We start from the raw sequence: 27,228 nt of genomic DNA on the forward strand, positions 1-27,228 counted from the left end.
CAAAAGTCGATGGGACATTTGGTTGTTTGCTGTAAAATGACAGGAACGGTTTGATGTCATCTCGGATGTGTCCGTAAATGTCAACGTATTCCATTATGGCCGTTTTTGCTTTTAGTATAACAAAAGGAAGGACATCAGATTTGCTATTCGTCTATCCCTATTCGAACGGAATCACCTCTTTAATACCCGCCCTGCTATCAGTTTAACTCTAAATGGAACCACTATTTAGAAAATAAATAACTCGCTGCAGCGGGGTGTGCAAAAAAACAAACAAACAAAAAAAAAAAAAACGATTCGCTCAACTATCTGGTTTTTATATGCCAAGATTCAATAAATCAAAGTTCATCATCCATTTTCATGACTTTTTACACCAACAGGTGGCAGCGCGGAGCAAATTTGTTGTGCCGAAAGAGCGGTCTTAAGCATTCGGCATCATGTCATCTGAAATAAAGGTCAGAAAGAGTGATTGATTTTCATCTGGCTGCATTGATTGAAGTGCACGATTCAACTCATGTGTTGTTGATGGTTTATTTTGTTTTAACATGAGACAAGAAAACAACGTATCGTTTGAGAAAAATACCAATACTAGCGAATGGCAGTATAATCAATCATCGTAATATAAATCTAATCGCCACACAACTATTGTGATTTGAATCGAGTCGGGAGGTAGGTGCATCGTCCCACCCATGTTGCCGTATTGACAAACAAACTTTCAATGAAGTAAGCCAGACAATAAAAATCTTTCCCGGGGTAACAAATCAAATGAGGAGTTTGGTTCCTCTCAAACTTGTCAACCGTGAAAAAATGAAGTATTAATACAGCGATAATGGGCTACTATTACAAAATGCGTGCCTGTTGTTGAGAGCGGCTGGTGCAGAGTTCTGCAAGGGCTAGAAATATACGAGGATCTTTTAAAAATCATTTTTGGAGGTTCCTGTGATCATTAAACGTGTCCCTGATTTAACAACATCCCATTAGCAACAGTAACTTACTGACATTCATAAAACTAAATGGCATATAAAACTGTTGCCATGCAATCTGCTCATGTGCACTTTTTATAATGGACAAATAGTGCCGAGTCAGAACTTTCCCTTTTAAAGAATAAGCCCCTGACAAGGAAGCCAGCGCATCAGCGGGTAGAACGATATATATAAAAGGTCAAAATAATGCATGAAGAAAGCGAATTAACCTCAGGTGTGAGTGTTCTGAAAAAGTATCAACATTTCTTTTCGAGCGCTATTACTCATCCCGTGCGTTTCATCAACTCAACAAGATGCTGCCCCCCACCCCCTGCCCACCCCCCACCACGACAGCTGGCCGCAATCTGCAGGCTGTGTGAAAATAAGTGAAGCCGTCATCAATTCCGGACACTTTTATCGCCCGAAAATGCTTGTAATTGAACATTTTCATTCTCGAAAGTCATACGGCATAATTTGGCGATTTATATGGGAAACGCCGCACAACCTTTGCTCGTATTCTAAATCGCATACACAAAACTCCCGTTGAAGCGCCAATATTCTCCGGAGCTGCTTTCGGATTCCTAGCCAGCCTACAAATACTTCTTGAAGCTAAGTGGGTAGAAATGTTGGCCCTCTGTATAAAAGTCAAAAATACCCGTAGCGCTTTCACGTTCAAGGGTCACATCCGGCACTGGCCTTGTGACAAAAGCTGGATCCGTATCGTCCGTGCAAACAGTGCGCTAATTAACCACGCCGTGACAAATCACACAGCTTTTCCCCAGTTGACTGGGCGCAGCAACCTTCCATAATCCGCCGCTATCACAGTCTGGAAGCGGGATAGTCAACCTAATAATGCCATGACATTAGCAACACCGATGTACAAAAAAAAAAGATAAGAGCGAGCCAGCAATAATTCTGCCCGTGTATGTGTCCCAGACATACAGGAACTCATCCCTTTTTTTCCCCATCACCACAACCACATCCTCCCTCCACCTCTCTCTACCCTCTGCCCGTCTCAGTACGATGGGGTGCAGAGCCTTCAGCCGCTCTGCCCCCAAACTCTGTAACTCACTTCCACCCAATATTCGTAATATTGACTCTCTTCCCACATTGAAAACCCAGCTCAAAACCCACCTATTCAGACTTGCATATCCACCTTGAATCTTTCTCTTCTTTTGTTTATAATTTTATCTGTGGTTTTATTATTTGCTCTTGGTTGTAAAGTGTCCTTGAGTGTTGCGAAAGGCGCTTACAAATAAAATGTATTCTTATTCTTATTTTGCCAAGGTGCAGAGGCTCAGGGTGGACAAGTGTGGAATGGTGCAATGTAAAACTAAACATGAAGCACATTTGGGTTCATACAGTATGTGAATGTAGACGCCACAGTAATAATGATTGAAACATTTGATCAGGCGGAGATTTGGACTTCGGCCCAAGCTATGCCGTATTCCAACCGTGTTTCCCTCTAACGTCACCATTTTTACCTGCTTTATGCTGAGTGCATATATCTGCCACATTGATCGACGAGAACGTTTCCCCACTGTCCAAACAAGACTGATTTTAAATCATCTTGAAGCCCAAGAGTGCGAGCTTTTGCATTGAGGGCTGGCTGTCACCCTTGGGCTTCCCGCATTTTATTGATGCAGTTGAAAAGAGTTTTTTTTTTTTTTATGGAAGGCACGCTGCCGTGCAGACCCGGTAATTGCTGGTCAAGGCACGTTCACCCGAGTTCATAAAGGTTCCTCTGTAAATATATTCAGGTTGCCCTGAATGTCACCTCAAATGAGAAAAAAGTGATGAGTGGGAAGACTTCGCTGAGGACAGACCACTAGCATCCGGTTTTGTGGTTCCGAAAAATATTCACATGGAATTTTATTTTTATTTTTTTAAAGTAAGCAGTGAAGGGCATCCTTTGATGTTATTGAATAAATCATAACAGGAGTGCGGTTGTGTAGGAGGATTCATTCAGTGTGAGTCATTTTGATGCAAAAGACATGACTCATTTTCTGTCTCCACTCAAGAGTGTGTCATCAATAAGGTTAAACCAGTCCAAGATTGATCGGCTTATTCTCCTTTACTGGTAAAGTTTAACTGAGAAGAAAACTATATCGTCTCTAGATGTGTTGTACATGGCTTTGTGCTGAGAGTGACCGTGTGTGTTTTTGAATTGTACCGTGAAAAGAGGCGGCTAAAACATTTCGGTATATTTTGTTGTGGCCGAGCAGTGACCCGGATCAGACAGTCACATCTTTGTGCTCTCTCGTGGGTGGCAAGTGGCAAGATGATGTTCTGTTGTTCCTGCAGCATGGTGACACCAAACCACGGTAACATTTATTTCAACACATATTCGTTAACTGTCAACTCAACTGTATTTTGAGAGCACTTTAAAACTACCACCGCTGCATACAAAGTACACAAGATATTTGTGTCATCCGCATAAACCATGAATTTCCGTGCCATATTTATGTAGAACAGGAAAGGTTAGAGACCCCTGCGTTGACCCCTGTGGGACACCACCGGTAACATCCCATTTCATTTCCTAATGCCATTCATGAGATTATCATAAATTTGTGCACACAAATCCAAGGAAAATTTCCAAACCGGTCCTTTCCGAGGCATCATTATGTGTTTACTGCAAATATGTTTGAGAGGACAGCTCGTAAGATCGTAGTGCATCCAAGGGACTGCTAAACATGACAGATCAGATCCCAGTGGTGCCGTGTAAACACAACTAAAGAGACACCCAGTCAGGGTGCAGCGATGTGGCCCATTGCCTTTAACCTCTGCGCGTTCTGTTGCTCTCGCTGGAATAAGGTGAGCGGTAACACATGGCTCGACATGCTTACACAGGCACATCGCGATCCAAGCGGCATCCCTCCGGGGAGGTCGTTTGGCCGTTAGACTAAACACGGTCGAGTAAACTGCCGCTGCTGCTGTTTCTTAACAAAACACAAATGATCAACGATAATTAATGAGAGATGCTAATCGGGAATTCAACGCCGAACCATCCGCTGCGGCCTAAGCGGCCTCGCCTCGAGAAACAAGGCGAAGCAACTTTGTAAAGTTGATGGAATGCACAGGAGGCCTTTGACTCATGTTGCTAACCTTGATCTCGAGCCAACGCTTCGCTTCGGTACATCACCTTGCAGGTTTTAGTATGAGCAATGAGGCACAGGGAGGATGGATTAAAGTGTTGGAGGTCTAAGATGAGCCAATCTGCAACAAGGCACAAGGTTTTGGAGATAACATTGTTGATTGATGACACGTTGCAGATTGAGTCTTCAAGCAAGAGCCGCTGCTTATAAATCTTTACTCAGACACAAAAGCTCGGAGGGCCATTGGTTGGCAGACCGGTGACGGCAGCTATCGATCCGTGGCTTCAAGGCAGACCAATAGGCTTAACTCCAACAGCAGCAAAATCTTTCCCAAAAAAGTGAAAGCAAGGTTTTGTACTCACGATGAATATTAGACCAATTAAATCGAAGCTCAACCGTATCGGTCTACTTTGAAGGCTATTGGATGAAACATTTGACTTTCAAACACCTCCGCAAGGTCTAAAGTCATTCAGCTATCTATTCAGCGAGTACGTGAGTCAGTTGAGGTAGACGAGGAAAAAGATAAGTGTATGATAACGTGGAACAGAAAGGGATTCGGATGCGGCGAGATGAGATCTTTGACAGGTTGCGCGTGGCTCGAACGCGGCACAATCTGGAGGTGGTTTGACGCAACGATCCTTGACATTCCGTGACATTATCTGTCACATCAACTTTTTATCCATCCATTCATTTTTCGAATCGGCTTATCCTCACGAGGGTCGCAGGCGTACTGGAGCCGATCCCAGCTGTCTTGGGGCGGTGGGGGGGGGGGGGCACCCTGAACCGGTTGCCAATCGCAGATCAACTTTTTACCCTTTTAAAAACATCTTTATGTCGCGTTTCCCTGTTGAAGGAAATGCGGTTGGAAGCATACAGCCGGGGAAGCTGACACCTTGGATGATTTGGTACATAAAATAGATTTCATTTTTTGATGGAAAAAAAAATACATGTTCAAAGAGCAGCATATCACACCCATGATGGCGAGAAATAGAAAAATGAATGCAGTCTGCAAAACATTCTCACTATTCGTTCCCTTTCTTGAATGATTTGTTTGCGTTTATGAGAGCGTCACTTAGCGTAAATGACCACAGACTATGTCATGAAAGCGTGTAGACGTTCATTAGACAATCAGACAAAACGATGCGCTCAAATGTTTTACAACTCGCACGTAGCGCGGGGGGGGGGGGGGGGGGTCGCAGGAGCGGGCGTAATGCCACGGTCGAGCCCGAGAAGACGTGACTGGACTTGTGACGCCGCAGTGAATTACCGGCAAAGCTCTGAAGCAAAGTGCTCCCAATCCTGCCAGTCGGCGTTATGAGAAACAGGTCACAGCGTAACAAACGATAACCCGGAGAGCGCGCAGCCCAAATCACGACCACAGAGAAGCCTCCGTTTCGTTACATCTGTCGACAAAGTAGTCGCCCTCTGCTGCGCCAATACTTCTTGAAACGCATTCAAGGACTTTCTTTCTAATTGCACACCCAAAGTGGTACTCCAATTACTGCTGCTGGTCACTTACAAAAAAATGGTGCGACGATTATCCGCACCAACTGCACAACCGCCATCATGTTGCATCGCACGGCTGATCACTTGATCTCCGCTCGGTGACTCTGCACATTGTCGCACGGGGTGCTACTAATCCACAATGGTACCCTGACATATCGGAACCTCTTTCGAGACTTGGATGTCACGACATTGTTGATCGTAGTTGCTTGTTATCGTAATACTAGTGAAGCCTATACTACCGGAGACAAATTCCCTGTGTGTTCTACATAAGGATGATTGTGAATGTGAAATGTCAAACAAGACTGCCCTAATGGGCTGTAACGAATCCCCTTGTTCTATTGTTGTGAGCGGCAGAAGGAGATTTGAAGACATCAAACGCTGTACAGTGTGTCAGATCAACGCGGCGCTGCGTTGAGTGTTTGATCGCATTTGACAGAGTTGAATGATATTCTTGCGCAAAGCACCTTTGTGCCACGTACTCATTTTCTCTTCTGTAGCTGAACCTCGCTTTTAAGCATTTCCGACCTCAGCCGCGCACACGTTGTTCTAATCGCACCATCACGAGAAATCGCGCCGGCCACGTCGTTTTGTAAGACGTTTTGGGGTCTTGACTTCAGAAACGAGCCCTTTATTTGCTATTTACAGGGCGACGTCTTTCAAATTGAGCGGTTCCCTTTTGTTGGATCGTGCCGAGTGCCGTGAGAATACACTGTACGTCGTGCGTGGATTTCTGGTTGCATCTATACAAAACTCTCCGGTCCGCATGCTTATGTTTGTGTGTCGGGCTCACTCGGGACTTCCTGCGCTGACAGAGTTGTCATCGCAAGTGGGAGCTGCCACAGATGGCGAGAGGACGACGCTGACATCATGATGTCCTTCGTCGTGAGAGCTGAGCATGTGAGTTGGAGACTGACTAATTGAAAGGATAACCGCGCGTGTGAGTGAGACATCGATTTTAAAATATGAAGTCACATGTAACACGCTCAGGAAGCAAAGCTGTGAATGCCATCTGCGATGTTTCTTTTTTCTTTTTTTGCTGATCATTTACAGCATCGCCCACGTCATGGATTATTGGCAACAAATGGCTCCATTCCACTCAATGGACAGCATTTCAGAAAATCGCAAGGCATCCCGCGGCTCAGGCGCTTTACACAAAACGCTGACGACTCACCACTGCGACGAGCCTTCGGTGCCGCTGACCTCCAGCACGTCGTAGTCATCCTCCAGATGAAAGTCGGAGAAGACCAGGGCGATGGTGTCTCCTGGCTCGGCCAGGACGGTCCACGTGCAGTCAGCATTATTGTTGTACTCAGCAGGGTAATTGGGAGTGGTGATGACTCCGCTCTGGCCTCGAAGTGTTCCGCCACACCCGTCGTCCGCTGCAGGGGGCAGGGGAGGAACAATTGTTTCCGAAATAAGCTGGAATTGGTAAATATAAATAAACTGACTGTTGCATACATTGAACACAGAAAAAAAAAGTGGCCTTAAAAGCAATTGGTCTTTAGAAGTAAAATGTCTCCATGATCGTTGTGATCTTTTTTTTTTTGTTTGGCATCTTTAAAAAAAAGAGAAAATACTTCTCAGGTCAGGAATCTTACACACAATTTTAGATGAGACGAGCTCAGCATTGCAGTTCAAGATCTGCCTTGATATTCCATCCTGCCGGGAAAGGATCCGAATGGAGGACAAAGACGCACAGTGCGCATGTTGCTCCTTCAACCTCAATGATGTAGGCCAGAGAAGAGTAAATTGATTTGAAAATGTGCAAGTGGGGCTTGAGTGCTTGGTGCAACATGATGCAACACAGGGAGGCATAATTACACCCTGATTAATTCATATTTATGTTCATCAAAGTCGCTCTCGCCACGGTGAGAGTACGGTACTAGAGACTATCGGATACTAAAGAATGCACGGATTAGTCTCCTGGTTAGCTATTGATATGTTCATCGCTTCCTGCAACACGGAACTTAACGATTCCCGTGTGAGAATAATGATACACGGTGCGCACGGTACAAAATGTAGTACTTGCGAATATGATCCTCCCCCACTGATTTATCGTGTGTGCCTTTCTCACAGTCTAGTGTGGGACTCGTCCCTGGGTGGCCAACTCGGTCTGTCTGTCATCCATCCTACTTGTCACAACGGCAACTCCCTCGAGGGAGGGCAAGAGAGTCTACAGACAAGCGGAAACCTGTGAGGTGTGAACTTAAAATAGGAGGGAAATCAAGGTAGAAGGGCACCGAGAAGGAGAAGACGGGTGACGGAGAGAGAAGTGAAGGCTTGGGAGTTGAAGAACGGCGGATATGGCGGGAAGGGTGATGGCTGCTCGTTGCGGTGGGAGTGACAGTGGATGGGATGAGAGAGAGAGAGAGAGAGAGAGAGAGTGTGCATTGAAATTCCGCACAAGCTAGCTTCTCCACACTTGAAGGGCAGTATGGGGCTCCAAAATTCACCTCTGTATTCTTTGCTTCGTTCTGCCACGAGCGCATGCGGAATGTGGAGATACTAAAAGAGACACGGTGAGCCTCACGATACCGTTGTACAGTCCAAGATCGACTATCTAGGCCAGAATATGGTTACGTATTCTGAAGCAGTCAGATTTCACGGTTTCTCACGAGGATGTGGAGGCATTACACTGCAGTGATTTCACTGGTTCGGAGTGTAGTAAACATCCTAGTTGGCGGCCATTTTCGTGGAAACGGTGACAACGGACTACCGTTATAACGTACAGGTTCGTACGAGGCTCGACTGTCCTATCCATATCTGCAAACAGAAAGCTTACCTGCTCGGAATTAAGAAGAGCAGTGCTGACTTTTCTCTTAACCTGTTAATGAAGTGTGTATTCTGCCCATATTTAGTCACGCTGTATAACATTCTCATGCCTGCAGCGTAAATTGGCGTCCTTGAAGCAATCAGCACTTAAAATTGGAACACTCCCTACTTCTTTGCACTCGTGACCACTGCAGCCATTGTCTGTAAACCGCGGGTGCCCGGAATATTCCGCAAAATAAACCCTTCGAAGGTACTGTTCATCGACTCGAGCCTGTATTTGGATAACCAACATCCTCCTCATCCGAAATTCAACGAACACGCGGGTGAAAGCAGGCCACTTTGCCCCCAACAGTAACCATGGCCATCCTGTTGTAACTTGACTAAATCATTTTATGCAGTTTTTTTTTCTACAAAGCTTGTTACTGTTCAATTTTAGTTTTTTTTATGTACATACATATGCATTTGTTGAACTTTTTTTTTTTTTTTAAGAAAATGGGGATCCAATAGCTACAAAACCCGAGGTGAAAAAAAAAACAAAAACCAAACAACAACTCAGTTTTGGAATCTGCATTCGAAAATGTCTTAGAAACAGCTGCCAGACCGAACTCAACCAATGTAAATGCATTTTTAACACTTTTCTCATTGAACATCTTAATTTAAATTGAACAGCCACCTCTCGTAAAGTCTGCGGCGAGTGTTATGTGACAAACGGACACCATGTCAAAGCTACGAAACGCGAGTCATTGAATGCCACCAATAGCTTACCCTCAATTACAGGTCAGCTGTCCGAATTGGGCAAGAAGCATTTGGCTGCCGCCACAAAGAGCAGATTGCGAGTTCTGCACCAACATAAGTGGGCAGCCACTTCATGTAACTGGAGTGTCATTAAAAATTCTCTTCCGCGTTTGTGAAGACGCCCGCAGGCGTACATGTCGAATTTCATGTGCTACTGGGAAACTGGAATTAATCACCAGGGAAATTGCCAGACTCAACAACTTGCATGTAATTTTGGCTGAGTAGCTGACAGAATCACATCCTTGAGTGCCCGAGGAGTCTCTGTGAGCATTGTTGAGGAAAATGAAATCGCAGATTTGGGTTCTAAACGGCAAGCTGGTGGTGAATAATAAAGAGAACACACACACTCACACACACACAAGTAAATTAAATTCCTGACGACGAATGGTCATTAAAACGCATGCATGCTAATTTGTCGGTATCCAGGCATGTAGCTGCACGTATTGGCATGTGTGTGAGCCATGTGTGCTCGCTCATGTGTGGACTTCCTGACTCCTGGCTTGGATGCAGATGGCTCACGTTCTCATCTCAAGGCGACACGAGCCACATATTGAGGTGCAGCAAATGTGCGTGCCAAATGCACATACATGGAAATGTGCACACGTGCCGCATGTCAGCCTTACACACGAAGTATGGTATAATCACCTGTAGTGATGTCAAAAAAGAAAACGGATGACTGTCAGCTTGGCTCAGACAGTCCAAACTGGCAGGTGCTTGCTGCAGGGGTACCGTCTGACTGCGGCGGTGGGGGTGGGGGCAACTGGCATGTTCGCCTGGCTGGTAGCTAACATATGAGGTCCTGTCATGCTGAATAAGATATCGGTATATGCACAGCAGCTAAGCTGGAAGCTAACCGGTGGATGTTTTGTCAAGAGGAGAATAGAACCGCAATAAGTACTAGCGTGTTCATTAGAGCAGGTACTTTTGTTTTATTTTACTTTTTTTTACTGTAACCCAGGCATATCAGAATCCTGTATGTCTGTTTTTCATGAATGACAATACTGCAATTCTAGTCAAATACGGTATGAGACTGCCGTGTGACGTACCTCTGCAGTAGGGCAGGGGGAAATCCCATGCGGCGGTCCCCGCTGAAGTGGCAAGACAAGACAAGGTTGTGTGGCCCTCCAACACATGACCCGGGTTGCAGCTGTAGCGGATTTTGTCTCCGATGTTGAACGTGGTCCCTTGCTGGTGACCGTTGAGAAGCAGCCCGGGATTACCGCAAGTGTAGCTGGGCAAAGCTGGGAGAGACAGAAGAGCCGATTGAGTGAAGCCCCGAAAACATCGGGAGGGGGTCATATGAAACCAAGGTGAGATACCTGATCTAAAAAACAAAACCATAAATCGCAAATCAATCTAATTGCATCATTCATGAATGCCAAATTGCCTCCATTCTCATTCGTCTCAAGTCGTCTCATTTTTGACCGTATGCGCTTTCAAACAAATTCAGTTGTAGAAAGTTTTACTTCCTGGACTTGTTTTGGCTTCAGATGATGAATTAAAAAAAAATAATAATAATAATAACAACAGGCTGCAGCTTTCTAAGCACCATTCTGTGGGTAAATAACAGCAAAATGGCTATGCCTACGGTAAACGGGCTATTCTCACGGGGAAGATAATGCCTTAGCTTGCCGAGTCTTGAACAAAAGGAACAATAGGCCGTTGGGGTGTGTGGATAAATCACTGCGCGCATAAGCATGCATTGCGACTTTCCGCTATAAGTCCTGTGCTGTTCCATGCAAAGTCAGCGAGCTGGCCAGAGCATGTCCTGGACTTTGGATGCAACTCAGTGTCTCCGCGGGGACTCTGTGGAGGACAGAATGGCTTTCATGCCGCTACACTGTTCACTGGCGTCTCTCCATCACCATATTCGCTTCACTTCCATTTCAAATGCATTCAGTTGTATCCTGACGCACATGACACAAAAACCGAAGAGCTCCTTACGGAAAGCGAGCGGATGTGTAGTTGAAAGAAAATGGGAAATCAGTCAGAGACATTGCACAAATATTGCCCGGAACTCACACAGGCACTGGAATTGCCCCGATGAAGAAATGCGCCACTTGTGCATTCAACAAAAGACAGGAGATAGACCGAGACACCCGAGGCCACTGTTCAATGATGGACTTTGTACGTTATTTCATACTACAAGCAACATCAGCAGCCTCACTTTGCAGTATCTTGCTTGAAGATATCCAAAAAGATCCAGCATCGTACAGTTTGAAACTGTCAACTTTCGTAAAAAGCCCCGTCCCAAAACTCCCCCCCCCCCTTTAGGGTTGGGCTATCGCGGCGGCACAATAATTCACCAGGATGGGAGAGCCGTTACGCGGCTCGTCGCGGGGGGTCAAGACGCTCGACGCGCTTCCTCTTGCTGAGACGGCAAAGGATGCCCGCCGTCCATCAACGCATCGCTGTCCACAGAGCACCAAGCGGCTGTGCAAAGGCGATCGAGTGTGCTTTATGTATGAATCCTGGTTGCGTGTACTAACACCAAACCCAATAAAACGGCGGCCCGCAGTGTCGGGTGAGATGTAAAGATTATGCAGAGATGATATTTGTACAAGGAAATGATGTCCAATGCAATATGCTACGGCTAATAGTGAAGCAAGGGGAGCCTCGAGGAAATCCACAATCATCACGCCATCTGTGTAGCATGGATTCAGGTATTAGGAAAAAAACGGAGACCTCATCTCATTTGCCGGCTGTTCAACAATATAAATTGACTTCATCTGTGCTGTGCAGAAAGATTAGAAAAAAAAAAAGATTTTGCAGATTAGAGCGTCAAAAATACTCAGAAGTAGCGACCTAGAAATACACCACGTCACATTCTTAGACAGTCCGATTCATTATACCTGCACTCAAATAAAGCAGGCAGGCAAACACTGACGGATGATAATGAACGTGTTGAAAAGAAATCCGCATGACGTCTGTCTTTGTTTTCCTTATTTTGCCCCGCTTTGCCCCTCCCTCCGCCAGGCTTCTCTCCCCGGCTGGCCAGGTTGCCTTGGAAACAGTCGCGGCACACCAGAGAGGAATATGCGAACAGGAAGTGCCAGACCGTGAACGTGCCGAGGCAAATGAAGATAGATGCAGCGCTTTGCTCGGGAGGGATGCCGTCAACCTGGAACCTCTCGGACACGGGACACGTTGGAATGCACTCCGCCAATGCAATCGTGATTCAAAGCGTTCTTAAGTTTCAGCTCTCTCGGCTACAATGAAACAACGCAATGCAAGCCATCTCCCTTCCGGTTATACAGAAAAATCCGATTGTCTTTGTCACATTGACAAAAACAGGAGTGTCAATGGACATCTTATGAACTGTCTACTTAATTAAGTTAAAAGCAGCACTGGCTCGAGGTCGAAGAGGCACGCCGGAACGACTCATCAATGCCTTCACTCAACCTTGCCCACTCCACTAAAATCTACACCTTCTTGCTTCCCTCCCCAGTGGAGCTTAGGAGAGTGAAATTCTGCGTCGGGTCCGTGTGCTTAAATCTTGTTGATTTGTGCTGGCATTTGTTCTTATGGGGAGGGGAGTGGGGGCGGGGGGGGGGGCGTTACGGCAAATGATGGAGGTTTTGAAACCGCGGCTGTGCTACATTTATATTGGATCTTGAATCGGTAATAACCACTGCAATGTCTTATCCTTTATGAGCCGTCAAGAGATTTCACATTTGTATTATGTGCGAGGGTTTGCTGAAAGAATACCGAGTCGGCTCGTGTATGCACCGAGTTCACATATTTAGGGTGTGGTGTCAGATACAAGAGTGACGACATGGGGAAACCATTTAAACTGCGAGATTTTTTTTCCTCATTCCTGATGAGCACGGTCCTTTCATCCACAATTCTTCAGCCCCGCTGGTTCTGAATGAGTCATATTTCATAACTTGCTCATAAGACGAGCAATTGGCTGACGACGTATTAGAAATAGGACCACGGTGTTCGGTTTCGACCGTCCTGCAGCTGGCAATAGCAACCACCTTATTACCAATCACCTTTAATTCATTTGCAGTATGTTCAACGGTCACGCATGATGCGCAATGATTATATTGGAGTTAAAAGGAGAGAGTGAAGCAAGCCACACATGGCTCGTGCTTTGTGGTATTCGAGCTTTCTCCATTTCGAGTGCATTACCGTCGGGGTACAATTGCCTTTCCTCCCTTTTAGCGATGGCATCTGACCAGCTCTGGCTTTCCTTAATGCGCACCATGTAATGATTTTAATCTGTCCCAAAAATAAAGCTGCGGCTGTCGAGAGGGGTAATTTGCTGGCATTACATTTTTTTTTTTCTTCCTCGGAAATGTGACGCCAGCTCTACGACACAGCCTTGGAGAGTCATCGGTGCACATCTACTTGAATACACAGCGTCCACGTTCTGCACTTGGGCTCACTTAGATCTCTTTAAGGTGCACGCCACGCATATTGACTTCAATCGGCAGAATATGTGTCCTGTAACTGTTGTGAAAAGCCCCAAAGAAAATTCCCTTGACCTTATGACTGACCTCTGATATTTAACTGGCTAACAAGTCTGGAGTCAATAAGGTCTTGAAGGGACCGGAGCGATGCTTGATCGATAACTCTTTGCTGATGAACGACTACACATTACAGAAGAGCTCGTATGCGGGATAAATGATTAAAGACCGCAGCCAAGTAGGAGCTCGGGGTGGTTGATATCAATTATAGCTGGAGTGAAAATGCACCCGTTCCTGTTCATAACCATCTGGGTATTTAATCACAAAAGATAACACGGCTGGAATCCTAATTGGATTTATTGTGCAGCCGCTTAATTATAAACAGGGGTTTACCAAAGTCGCCGACGTTGCCGTCTCTGGATATGCTTTCCGGGTCTGCATTCCAATCGGTCTAAGTGAGGAAGTGACGACTATCGGGGACCAAACCGAACGTGACGGTCAGATGGATCTTGGCTCGTTGTCGGAAGAGATCACATGGATGAAAAAGCAACATTTCAATCAAGAAATAAAACCGTGTCGAAGAAAAACCTATACAGTTGCAGGTCATCATTCGTTCTGCCGCCGTGTTTCAGTCCGTGCTATTTGGGACGCACACAAAACAACGTTTGCTTGATGGAAACCGAAGAATAGGACGTATCCGCATTTTCTTAACGAAGAGAGCATAATTGCTTTGGAGCACGACAAAGACACACCGGTTCATCACCCAAATCGTCAATCTGGGTTTTGCAGACACCCGCCAGTTCACCATGACAGTTGATTGACACTGTCAGTGAGGTATTCATTCAACAATGGCTTTGGTTTGCAGTGCTTTATAATTCCTCCCTGACTCCGAGGCATTTCTAATATAAACCCAACTAACTGGTGGGTGAATGTCTATTCGGTGAGATATTCCCGCCTCATCCCAGCCTGAAACAATGACAATCTAATCTGGAGACAATACAGCCTCTAATCCACACAAAACAGGGATTGTGCAGAGAGAAACACGTGGGAGAAAAGGGACAGTATACTCACGAGCAAAGGCAGCTAAATCGGTTGGGGGGGGCGAAGGAGAAAGAATGAAATTACTTTTAGGAGGACACAAAAAGTGGCATCGTGAATGAGCATAAAGAGTCAAAGAAATGGTTTCGGGACGGACAGGATATTTATTTACAAGAAAATGAGCACCACATTGCCTGACAATAAGGATTATAAAACTGCATGTCAAGAGACTGGATGAAAAAGAAAAGTGTGACTTTTAAAACATGTTGCAATTCATTCATTTTGTATTTGGAGCACTGCGCTTTGAAGGATTTTTTTGTTTGTTTTCTTTGTAGTTTCGGTATCCAATATATACAGTATATATATATATATATATATTTTTTTTTTTTTAACGTGAATTTTACGTAACCCTTGGTCATCATAAAAGTTTGAACCATCGGAAAGTGAGCCTACTTCATCATGCTATCCCACTCAGCCCATTGCTCATTTTTCATCGTACTGCAAAGACCCAAGTCAGCCTTCAAACTACTGTATAAGTCATCAAAACAACAATTCCAAAGAGGAAGCGGTTTCTCAAATCGTTGTGGCCGATGGCAGGATGTTGAATGGATGGGGGAATGGAGGTGGGGGGAGGGCTGCGGGGGGTGCTGTAATTACATCAAAGCCTACAATCCTGAGGGTTGGGAAGCTGACATTTACAAGAAGTCAAGCGGGATTTCTAATTACACACTCAGGTAAAGTTGCGGATTTTGGACTGTGCGGTGGTGCCAAAGAAAACAACTGATAAATAAATGCACGCGCAAACTTTTGGAAGTGTCAAGATCGAGTACGTTAAAATCTCTCTCTCTCTATACATACATATTCATTCTGTTTTTTTGGGATTCTCGCCCAAAAACAGAGGTAAGAAACAGCTATGTGAGGTAACGAGATCATTTTGAGCAATTGTGGGTAAAAAAAAAAATGCACGGCTGGCTGCGGAGGACGGTGAGCACTGTGCAGGAATAATGATGCGTGAACTGTGCCGCTGGGCTTCAAACCTGCTCTTCGCTCTTGCTCGCAACTGTGAGTCACCCTCGTCTACCTTTGGGTAAGCCTTTCACACCTCCGTTATTTGAGCTACGATTCGCCCTTCCTTCCCATTCCGCTTTCTGCGCACCAGCTGAGGCCCAGCCACTACCGCGACCTGCACGCAGGCTCGGCGCTCTCAAAGTGCAGTCTCGCGCTTTTGTGTTTCCGACCCAAGACACCAAGCAGTCACTTTATTTGAACGCAGCAATTCGTCTCCAGCTTCCTGTCCGCGCACCCAGAAAACAAACTAAAAGCCCAGAAGGAAGCGTAAAAAGAGTTTAAAAAAAAAATGAAATAAAAATCAAGACAATAAGAAAACATCCTCTTCAAATATTGAAGCATCTTTTTCCACCACGCCATTTTAGTTTGAAGCCACATCATCGCTTGATTACAAGCGTGTCAGAGGACGAAGCGGTCGGCTTCAAAACATACGCGTCTCTTGGACTCAGTTTTGGCTTCAACCACCACGCGGACCCAGAATGTTCGTTCGCACAAATGCCTGCAAGTGACAAATTCGAGTGAGCGTTAATAGCCGCCAGGATAAATTGAGACTATCTCTCCTCCACAGGAAGTATTGCTTGGAATGACAACAACCGTTCGGAACAAACACGCGCGCGCATTTGTTACAGAGAATAAAAGGGCAAACGGCCGCTGGGCCATGACTGAACCTTTTGCGATGAAACTCTGAATATCACTATGAAACATCGTTCTTCAAATCATGCCTCGTTCGCACCATGCGATGCTTCAATGTTCCTGGTCCATAAGTCAGAAGAAAACAAAACAAAACATGTAAAAACATGAAATGACTTCATTATACAGTAGAGTGCCTCCGTCGGGCAGCGAGGTTTGTTTATTCATGCAATTTCCTCTTTGGCTGACCCAGTTGGGAGACGGGTTGTCTGCGCAGCTGACGAAAGACAAAGTCTGCGCCGCACAACTGGATCATCATCCCGTTACTTCGGGGAGAGCTGTTCAGGAAAGAGTAATCCGGTACGGTCGGTGAGAGGGGAACTAAGAGAGTGCAATGCAAAAAAAGTCTGTCCGTTCTCCGGTTTCTCTTGAGCTACTGAGTAAACGTGAGTGAATAGATTGGAAATGGGTGGGAGACGACAAGGAAGGGGAGTCTGAAGGTTGTCATGGTAACGGGAGAATCTCCACTGGTCCATGATCAACGTTTTGTTTTGAAGGTGGGTGGGGTGGGGTGGGGGGGGGGGGGGTGGGGGGCAGTTTACCAGGTAGCAGTTTGTCTTATTTGATGTGTGGGCTGAAAGTAACGTCAAAGAGATGATCTCAGACCAATAGAGTGCTTGCAAACATAATGAGCCGGTGGCACGAATGCTCAAATAAGGTCAATAAACTGCCGTTGTGCAGCCTGTACTGATGATAAACTCGCTTGGAGAAAAGTAACTGAACTGAATTATGGATACACTAATCAGCCATGCTATACTTTATAATTATGCAAATATCACATCTCCCTCAAGTAAATGTTACATTCATGCCGTATGTGCAGCAGTTGGCTCGAGCTCCAGCGGGAGTGTAGGAGGGAAAAAAGAACTTTGCCGAGTGCCGACTCTGTGCAACCCCCATTAGGAACCGGCAGGAAGACTTTGGAGTTCAATTCCAAACGTTGTTCATGATGACTATTTAGCAAACAATGATTTATTCAAAGTGGCCAACAATACCTGCGGGATCTTCTTTTTTTTATTTTTTTTTAATTTTAAATCTGCATTTGTACACAAGTCATTAAGAAGTGCAGGGCATGGACGACAAATGTAAAGTCATCCACTCATTTTGTTTGACTTCAATCACCTTAAATGGGCCACACCGCTTTGTGCTTAATCGATTCATTCTCTTAAATTGCGTTGGGACTAAATATTATCATGAGGATATTTTATTTCGGTGTCCAAATCCATCGGTGAATACAAATGCCCCCCAAAAAAATGCACGCAATCAAAGAAGAAATCTGACGGGCTGTTTCATATAACCAAATCCATGATATATTCTTGCTTGTCATCTACGAAATGAAAGGATTTTATGATATAGATGGATGAGTGATTGATTATCCGCGAAAGAAAAATGACACCGAAACTCATTTGTAATATAATGTGATCATCTGACTCAATCAAGACTTGACTTTTGCTCGCTGCCTCTTCTTTTTCCAAAAAGTCGACCTCTTCCCATTCTCTCATGCTACGTGCAAACCAAATCCGGTGCAATAAGCGGAATGTCCAACGTTACGCCTCTGTCTCATGAAGCATCCCCGTCATGCGCACCAAATCAAATTTGACGTCGACGACGACAACAACGTGGAAGTCAAACGCTGTCAGCTTAGCCTGGGCTGAGTCTTCCTACAGCAACGATATGCAGGAGGTTCGAGTATCGTGATGGCTATTCCGTTTGCCTTTCAGCAAAACAAGAAATACGTTGCACCCCTGTGGACGGGGTCAACATTTTCTTTCGCTCCTCCGTTTCACTTCGCCGCACGCGGCGGTCTTCAAGCCTCCCCCGGGACTTGACGCTACTCCATTGATAGTCGCGGGAGCTTGAAACGACTGACAGTCCCTCTGTCAGGTAATTAGCCTCATTAGTCGAGCGACTCATCTTTCCCTCCCCTGCCCGGGTTGACCGCACCTCCCGCGCAGGAGGACCGAGGAGTGCGGTCATTAATATCATTAAAGCACGGCTCCTAAAGAATCCGATGTCTGCGCCGAGAGGAAAGCGATAATAACCTGGCCGGATGCGGCGGTTTTCAACGAAGCCACGCGAGCTCGTGCTAATCAATCATGGCTGAAGCTTCGTCCAAAGACGCTCGAATGAAGGACATCTCACCGTGATGTTTTCCCGAACAAGCCATCTGCAGATAACGCGAGTCTTTTCCTCGCCCTTGGGGAGCGTTCTTTTCTGCCTTTTAGTAACATCTCTTTAAAGCGCTCGCTGGGATGATAGATAGCGTCGTTTTCTCTTCTAATGGGAAACAATGAAGGAATGTTACCTTCATAGGATGCTTTAAATCCCTGGCCGCTCACCGCGTAGTCGGATAGCAGCCACAATGTGAGCCTGGAGCCTGTGCTAACGATGGGCGATGGCAGCTGGAACCCGGTTAACCTGAAAACAAACAAACAAACAGGGGGGACAATAACAATCAGACGCTTTGAATCCACAACAGACTTGGCCGCAAGGTCACAAATTTAGCCAGCTGCTTCGTGACACATTGGGGGCTAACTTTTTTTTCTTTTCCCCGCGTGTCTGTGTTTAATGAGGTCGTGAATCATCCAGAGGCAATTTGAAATGACAACTCCTCAAGGCGGCGAAGCTCGATAGATTCTTCTCCCTCAGCGCAGACTGAGGGACTGCAATCATGCGGCGAATCAGACACCGTGTAAGAATGAGCAAACAGTTGAGTAGGCAAACATAAAACTGTCGGGCCCCGAGTCAACAAACATCTCTAATAACCACGCGGAAGGCTTTCGATGTGGGAGTAAGCTGGAACAGAAAATAGGTTTGCTATTTCGGGAGAGAAGCGGAGTACACGCACTGTAACTGTAAGTCCGTCGGCCAGTTCTGGCACTTCTCCAACCGCAACATGATTGGGAAATAAAATATGCATGTGACAAAGGGGGCCTTCCCGCTCGATTGCAGTGCGAGACCAGCCACGCGCTTTGAATATCGAGCTGAGCAGGGGGAACGTTGACAAACGACACTAATTCCGACATAGGTAAAGGACACATATTTGTTCTTTGACCAATTTTTTTCTTTTTTTACTCGGGGCTGACTTCACTTTTGCATTTGCGTGCGGCATAGCAGCTCATTGCCGCTTCACCGTGTTTGCTTCGAACTTTGGACTTACCGAATCGGCCCAAGTCTGCAGACCTCGGAGCCCGACTAGGCTTGTATTCAATCAGCATTTCCTGAATGTATTCCGTGATTTATATTAATATCTACCCAACAGCTGACTTGGAGCCAGTGCAAAACGAGAGAAGCAGAAGGAGATTACTGTAAGTGTTATGGTATCTCAAGTGGATAAAGTCAAACTAAACGTAGATGCGTAATATGTCCTATGTTTCTTTTGTTTGAGCGCCTAGAATAAATATACACCATTTATGTGTCCTTTATGACTTCTTGTGCTTTTACTGAATTGCGCCTTGCTTTGTTGTGCTAAAGGTCCACTGTGTGTCATTTAAGGAAGCAGAAATTGAATATTATATTTCAATAATTGCTTTTAATTAGTGTGCACTGCCCCGGACAAGGCAACGGGTGTGTTTTCACTGTGCCTCTTCCCTTTATAGCAACTTAGAGAGCAGATCCTGCGCTGCTTAAGTTAGACTGCATATGATGATGAGATGGCTCTAATTGTTTAACGCGAGACGCTACTTCAAAGCACAGTGGTAAGAACAAGCTCATACGCATGCAGCGCTACACTGACATCGAATGATACTTCGCATTGTTATCGTGACTACGCCGGGCGAGTGATGCCAGCTGCATTCAGGAAATAATTCACCGGGTCCAAACGTGGACCCTTTTTTTTTTTTTTTTTTGAGGGAGGGGCAGGAGCTCATTGCCGAAACAAACCGGGGTCCATCGTGGGCAATCCATCCCAAAGCTCTCCACAGGAAGGCAGATCTCATTTTCTAACACAGTCATCCAGCTCTGGTGTCATAAATAACAGCAGGGGTTGATCTTGCGCCATAAACCTCTCACCTTTGTATGACAGGTCGACCCGTCGTCGGCACACACACGGAGACGCATGCACTGTTTAGCATCGCGTGTATACACACGTACCCGCCTACGTCCACTGTACACACAAATATATATGTAGCAAAATCCAATGATGCTTGATCTTCGTTTTAGATCTCCACTGCTTCTGGGGTTTCACTTTAAATGAGCAATTTTTTTTTCTCTAGCCACGCCTTGCCTGTCCCCTTTAAAATCTCTTTTTATCAAACTCGCTGAAAGGCTACTGTAGTTGAGGCTCATGACAGATTTCAGTCAACTGAAATTCACAAGTGACACCAAGTGGAAAGAAAAGCTATCCTGTCACTCAGACCCAGTGGGGTGTTTTTTTTTCTTTTTTCAAAGCCTCCCATAGGAGAATATTTGGCCACGAGCAGACCCCACTTTCTAGAAAATCAGGAGAGAGAACGTTTTTTGGGTTGGACACCATGACATGTCTTCAATGTGCTCAAGAAATCAGATGTCACTTCTCAACGAGACATGCCAAGGCGTTTAAAGGACTGGGTCGCCAAATTTTCTCATTTTCCGAAGAACCGTTATGACTCTGAACTGAAATTGAATTCGTTTTACTTTTTTCTGAATACTCCTTTTGTGGAGTACTGAAGTGGACCAGGCACAACCAGAGACCCCTTGACACCAGGAGAATTTTTTTTCCCCCTCTCTTTATTTTGCCTGTCACCAAAAATTGTATTTTCTAGTATACAGAATAATATAACTTGCCTGCTTACTGTAAGCCTTTTACAATTCTCTTGAATTGGAGGCTCCACTAATCCTTCCTTGGTATGCACGCCTTCATACAATTGTATGCGCATTCAGCAACATGTGACTCAAATATACTCGTGCGTGCGTGCGTGCGTGCGTGCGTGCGTGCGGGGAGAGTCGATGTAGGGAAACTTTCCACCTGACTGGCTTCAGCATCATCTCAATGAGGAGCCTCTGCTTCCAATTATCCCTTCACTAACCACGGGATGGAGGGAAGACAGACGGACCGGGAAGACACCGGATGATAACGGCGGAGGAAGAAACACCGGCGAGATGGTAATAATGAGGGCTTGCCGCTAGTTGGGAGGACAGGAATGGAGACGCTCCAGCCGCGAGGAGATGAATCATCATCTGCTTCATTAAGCGGCGTCGCTATTTGGATTCACGCTCGCACACCTTCGCGCGCACGCACCGGCCGGCTCGTCTCCGTTTGAGCACGTTTGCGATCTACCTTGGAAATATCCGCACGTTAACGGCTGGGAACGGACAACGGCCGTAGGAGGGCATTCATCCTTTGGCGTCGCCCATCGCTCGGCCTGCGCGTGTGCCTCCCTGTCCGTGCGCGTGCGCGCCAGAGCACGAGCGCGTGCTCTCAGGATGGAAGGGGAACAGAGTGCTGAAACAGCTGATTTCCCGGCAAGGAGAGCGAGGAGAAAAAACTCAATTGAAAAATAGACCGAGCAGCAGGATTTTGATGGCCAAGTGGAAGGGAGGTATTAGCCAAGAAATGAGATGAGACATAGGGACATAGAGGGTGTATTTTCTGGGGGGGTGGGCTTGTGTGCAGCGATGGATTTTTGGTGCTCTGGGAAAGAATAGTCCATTGTTCTGTTTACAAAACACTAAGCCATTGAGCTTTATATGACCAATAACGAGAGCGAGATAGAAACGTGATTCTTCCCGTGGGAAAACGAAATTCAGCCCAACCTCGTTTCAACGTACCCCGTTTATACGTTTTCACCGCTAACACATTTCAAAGTCCATTTGCCGATTTTTGCTTCCACCTTTACAAATAAACTTCATGATCACGACCAGATTTTTCTCACAAAATAGCGAGAAGGCCTTGGTGACGCCGGTCCGGGGGAAGCTAACTGCTGAGGCGACCTTGCTTATGAACAACATGGACAGCGCGGGATTCCCTTCTGTTGCTTGGCAATGCTACTGATCGACTCGGTACGTTGTTGTACTTCCCGCCATACCACACGGCATGTTTACACTGTATTACGTGTTCATGTTTTTACATCTCTAAATGTTCATACCGCGTTTTACATCGTCGTTGGCGGCCATTTTATTGGAAACGGTTACAACGAACTACCGTTATAACGTACAGATTCGTTCTGTCCCTCAAGGTACGAGGTTCCGTTGTAGCGTATTTGGTAACCTGCTCGCCTCGCTTCAAGGGAGTCTCGTGCGGTTTCTCCAAGCACCTGTGTGAAGCTTTCTTCCCTGGGTGCCTGATGAATGCGTGGGAACAGCAGGTTGGCAAAATGATAACTGATATCATTTTTTTTAGGGCTGATCTTCACATGCACAAGACCATTCCTGCCGTAGAAGATAAAAATAATCCATATTTACATGCATCCTTGGTTATTTTTAAAGGTATGACCAAAAGAAAAAGGAAGCTGCAGTTCAGTTGGAGTGCGTTTGTGTGACTCATCACAAGCTCCACACTTGACTTTAGCTGTTGGAGGTACAACTTAATTCACGCTACTTAATTCCTACAGCTTATAAAATGAAATTCACAACCAATTAGTCCGGCTTTCTTTAGGCCCCTCTTATCTTTCCACGTCAGGGCAACTGTAATGTAAAAAGTCACTTTGCCCAAGGCCGGCATCTTAGCTTTGATGTAACTGATGAGGTTCAAGCGAGAATTCTTTCTGGTGAATCCTTAAGTTAGGCAAATATTTTAAGACTACTCATTTGTGGTCCTGCGGGGTTTTTAACCCCGTTTCTGTATTTGAAATGTTTATTTCTTTTTAATTTGGCACCACTCATCATCACGCTCCGAAGGGCCGCAGGGCATGCGGCTTCACGCAGTAAAAGGTGAATTTGATTGTAGCTGCAGGCGAGAAGAATTTGTAAAACTCAGGCGCGGCTCCCTGCCCGTTGCACAACTCATCAATGTTTCAAAGAACTTTTCAGAAAAAGGATTCCTTTCTTCCTCCATCAAGAGCGGCCGACCGTCGCATGCAGCGGCTCGTCAATATTCATAATTGCGTGACATCGCTAGTTGTTTGTGCGCGGCGGCTGAGCGGCGGGCGAGTCTCCCCCGACGTCACTGGTGCGGAGTGCCGATGGCGAGATAATCAACCGCAGTGGGCGCCCACTGAGAGACGAATTGCAGCCGAGTCATTAACGAACCGGTTTCTCCACAGGGACGGGTGGGGGGTGAGGAAGGGGGTGTTTGGCGGAGTTGGGGGCCGCGGCGATAAAAAAAAAAAAGCAGAGTGAAGGGAAACGTAACGGAGAGCACGGTGTGGAATTAGAGCAAGTGCAGTTCCCCAACCGGTGAATTGTACGCGGCTTGGGAAAAGTCTGACTCATTGGCGGCGACGCACTCCTGAGTATTTTGTCATTTGCTTAGCAAAATTGCAAAAGTCATCAACGGCTGAATTAATGGGCTCACGCATGCATGTGAAGAGAGTGTGAATGAGGGGTTCCAGAGGATTGCACAGCTTCACAAGCGATAAGTTCTCCATGGACTTTACAATGAGATGTCTGCCTTTGTCTCATCATCCAAATTGGAATTGTGGACTGTTTTTGTCATTGCGACACTCCCCTTCATTTATAGACGGGTTGTTGACCCATCCATCCAATTCTTCATCCATCCATGCAACCATTATGCAACCCTTACATCCATATTTTCATCTGTCCTACCATCAATCCGTTGCTCTATCAATCTAGCCAACAATCCATCAATCATTCATGCACTGCCCTACCATCCATCCATTGTTCAACACATCCATCCAACTTTTCTTCAAACCATCTATTCGTCCATCCATCCATACAGCACTTCATGATTCCTCTTTTCGTGTATGCTAATATCCATCCATCCCAACCATCCATCAATGTTTTCTCAGAACCAATCCACCCAGCCATTGATTTATCAGTGTATCCATCCACCCATCCGTCCGTATATTCATCTATTGTTCGATCCATTCCTTCATCCATCCATTGTTCCATCCACTGATTTCTCGGTGTATCGATCCACCCGTCACTTTTTCCATCTTTCTATCTATCCATCATTCCAAATCCATCCATCCATCCTTACATTTTCCTACATCCATTTATTATACTGTCAATCTATCCATCCATCAATCCAGTGATCCTTTTGAGCAAGTATTAATCCTCAGAGTTAAAGATTTATATCAAGGAGTAACGCAGGCACAAACACACACACACGCGCATGCCCAATGCGGAGCATCAGCTGGTCAGTGAGTGAGTCGTGTGTGGTTTCCTCTCTGGGTGTCTGCATTTCATCAACAGTATGTCGCAATGCCGTGGTGCCAGATGCATTTGGTCAGCAGTCTACTTGCCTTGAAGGCAATACGCCGAGCATATGCAGTCAGTTGAAGGAGGCTAGTAAATGAGACATACTGAATGGTGCAGGTCCCCATCCCTGGAATGAATCGTTTATACTTCCAGGATATCCACTATTTGCCAGGATTGAAGGCGTTCGACCTCGGATGGGTGGTCACCATCAACAGATTTGAGTGCAGAAATTCCAACAATTTATCGTGATGGAGCGCTCGAGCAATGCATTAATCAAACATCCGGACAGAACCGATAAATATGCGGTTTCTTTTTCTCCGAGTGAGGCTACGCACAAACAATCGCATTGGATTGTGTCCGTCCTTGTTCAGACATATCAATTAATCATGCGGTAAACAAATAAAGGCTGGCAAATAAAATGAGATGGCGTTTGCATGTCTCTTGTTCCACCCCAATCAACTTGCAATAATCCTTGGGGAGAAAACAATTACGGGGGGGGAATAACATTGATTGAAAGTCGCGTGACTCATCTGAGCAGGTGAGCGGCACAGCTTTTGATGGTGATCTGCCGAGAGACATGCCATCTGTTTGTTCAGCATTAACCGGGTGTCTGTCAGTGCGTCAGTGGAGAGCAATAGTGATGCATTATGATTCATCAAATGAACAAGGTGCGAAAATTGAGACGAAAGAGACCTGATTAAAAGCGAGGCAACAGGGAAGACGTGTTGGTTCTGCAACTAGCGTGTCATGCCAAAAGCTACTGGAGCCTGTGGGTGTCTGGTTTTATTGGATTTAACTGCAGCGTTTGATACAGTGGGTCACAGTATTGTGTTGGCTCATTTGCAGCACATTGTGGGCATTGGCGGTCGCGCCCTTGAGTGGTTTAGGTCCTATTTAGTGGACAGAACCTTTTGTGTTAGCCTTGGTCGCTCTGAGTCACGAGCTGCCCCACTGTCGTGTGGTGCTCCACGGGGCTCAATTCTGGGGCCTCTGCTGTTCTAACTGTATCTGCTCCCTGGTATTTCCTTCCACTGCGATGCAGATGACTGACAGATCTATTTCCCACTGAGCAAAAAAGACGCCACTTTCATCCTTTCTGGAGGAAATCAAGACCTGGATGGCACTACATTTCTTGAAGTTCAATGAAGACAGAAATCATGGTGTTTGGTCCATGTGGCCCCTGTACATCCCGTCCTGCAGACTTGGGCCCCCTGGCTCCTGGCTCCTTATCTTGAGCCAACAATCTCAAACTTGGGTGTTCAACTGGACAGTATTTTCTAAATTGGACTGGCATATTGGTGCCGTTGTTCAATCCAAATTCTTTCATTTTGGGCAGCTGGCTAAAGCCAAGCACTCTCCTTTCTCAAGAGCAGGTTGACATGCAGGCATTCATGCCTTCGTCCATTGGCATTACGGTTTGTGTTCTCCGCTTGTTGGTGAGAAACCTGTATTTTTTTTTTCTCCAAGCCAACAAATTTACTGCCGCTGAATGAAGCATGGTTGCAAACGTGCTGGTGAAGGTCTTCAATGTCTCTAACTCAGCACGGAGCTATGAATTTGGCATGCCACCATTATTATCGCGCACGCTGTGATGTTCAGTTTCCTTTCATAGGGGGACACCAATAATAGACTCCAAACAAGGGTGGCTATAAGATCCGATTATCCTGCAGGGACAACAGGGACACAGTGACCGATGGAGTTCCTAGCGGTGTAATTTACTTTCGGAGCAGCGCACTTCTTTGCTTTCCATGGGGCATAGCTGATCAAACAGCAGCAAGAAAAGAAAAGGAGACGGCAAAGGAAATGTGAGAAGATAATGACAAGGATGAAATGTGGTGGGTGGGGGGGAGACATGGCTCTGCATGCATGAAGCTAGAAAACGGTCAGTGCTGATCTTGAATTCGGTGCAGGCTCAAACCAACGACTGTCGCAAACGTAAATCACAGTGCACCTAACAAGTCTCTCCTTTCAGAGCTCTAAACCTCCCAATGGCGTTCGAATGCAACTTTTGGGGCTGGGCCAAAATAATCGGATCTATTGTCGTCATCAATCGCTATAGGAGCCAAGGCTAGGAATGTCTTTTGAGCTTTTGGAATGATTTGTTCTCGAGTTCTTTGAAATCCCAGTGATGTTGACAACAGAATCTGGTGTGTTGATCTTGACCTTGGTGGCGCCGCAAGCGTCCTCATTACATGGCAGTCGTATCCTTTGGCCACAGTTAGGGTGCTGGGTGGATTTGCAGAGCTATTGTACTTGAAAGATGATCACATTTCACAAGCCGTTTGGATCCCTAGTTGGAGGGATGTGGATTGATGACTCAGAGAGCCCAGAAAGGCAAAAGGGTGAAATCAAAAGTGTGGGGGGTGGGGGGGGGGGGGTATGATGGCTACAGTGTGAAAGAGGGAGATGCTGAAAAATGTGAAGGGCTTTCCATTCATTTCTCAGGCGAAAGCTTTTTGAGATGCACAAGTTAAAATGTGTTTTATTTTTCGATGTAGTTACGCTGTATAATATCTAGGCAGGCCGTGCTCGTTATTTCAAGTGAGCGCTGAATTGTGCGGAACCGACTTTTGATGAATTGTGCTTTGAAGCAACTTC

The 27,228-nt window shown here is 45.8% G+C and overlaps 1 protein-coding gene across 1 annotated transcript in view; it reads right to left on the reverse strand.

Annotated features, from left to right (window-relative positions):
• The window catches only part of csmd2 (CUB and Sushi multiple domains 2), a 115,833-nt gene that overhangs the window by 71,563 nt on the left and 17,042 nt on the right, over positions 1 to 27,228 (reverse strand). Inside the window, exons 3-5 of the mRNA XM_086136422.1 lie at positions 18,638 to 18,750; positions 10,174 to 10,368; positions 6,732 to 6,939 (exon numbers count right to left, since the gene is read on the reverse strand). Of these exons, the coding sequence (XP_085992548.1) occupies positions 6,732 to 6,939; positions 10,174 to 10,368; positions 18,638 to 18,750 (516 nt within the window). The remainder of the gene's footprint in view (positions 1 to 6,731; positions 6,940 to 10,173; positions 10,369 to 18,637; positions 18,751 to 27,228) is intronic.

The sequence above is a fragment of the Hippocampus guttulatus genome, chromosome 18 (assembly GCF_054856545.1).
Source record: "Hippocampus guttulatus isolate MCC_2025c chromosome 18, RoL_Hgut_1.0, whole genome shotgun sequence".
NCBI lineage: Eukaryota > Metazoa > Chordata > Actinopteri > Syngnathiformes > Syngnathidae > Hippocampus > Hippocampus guttulatus.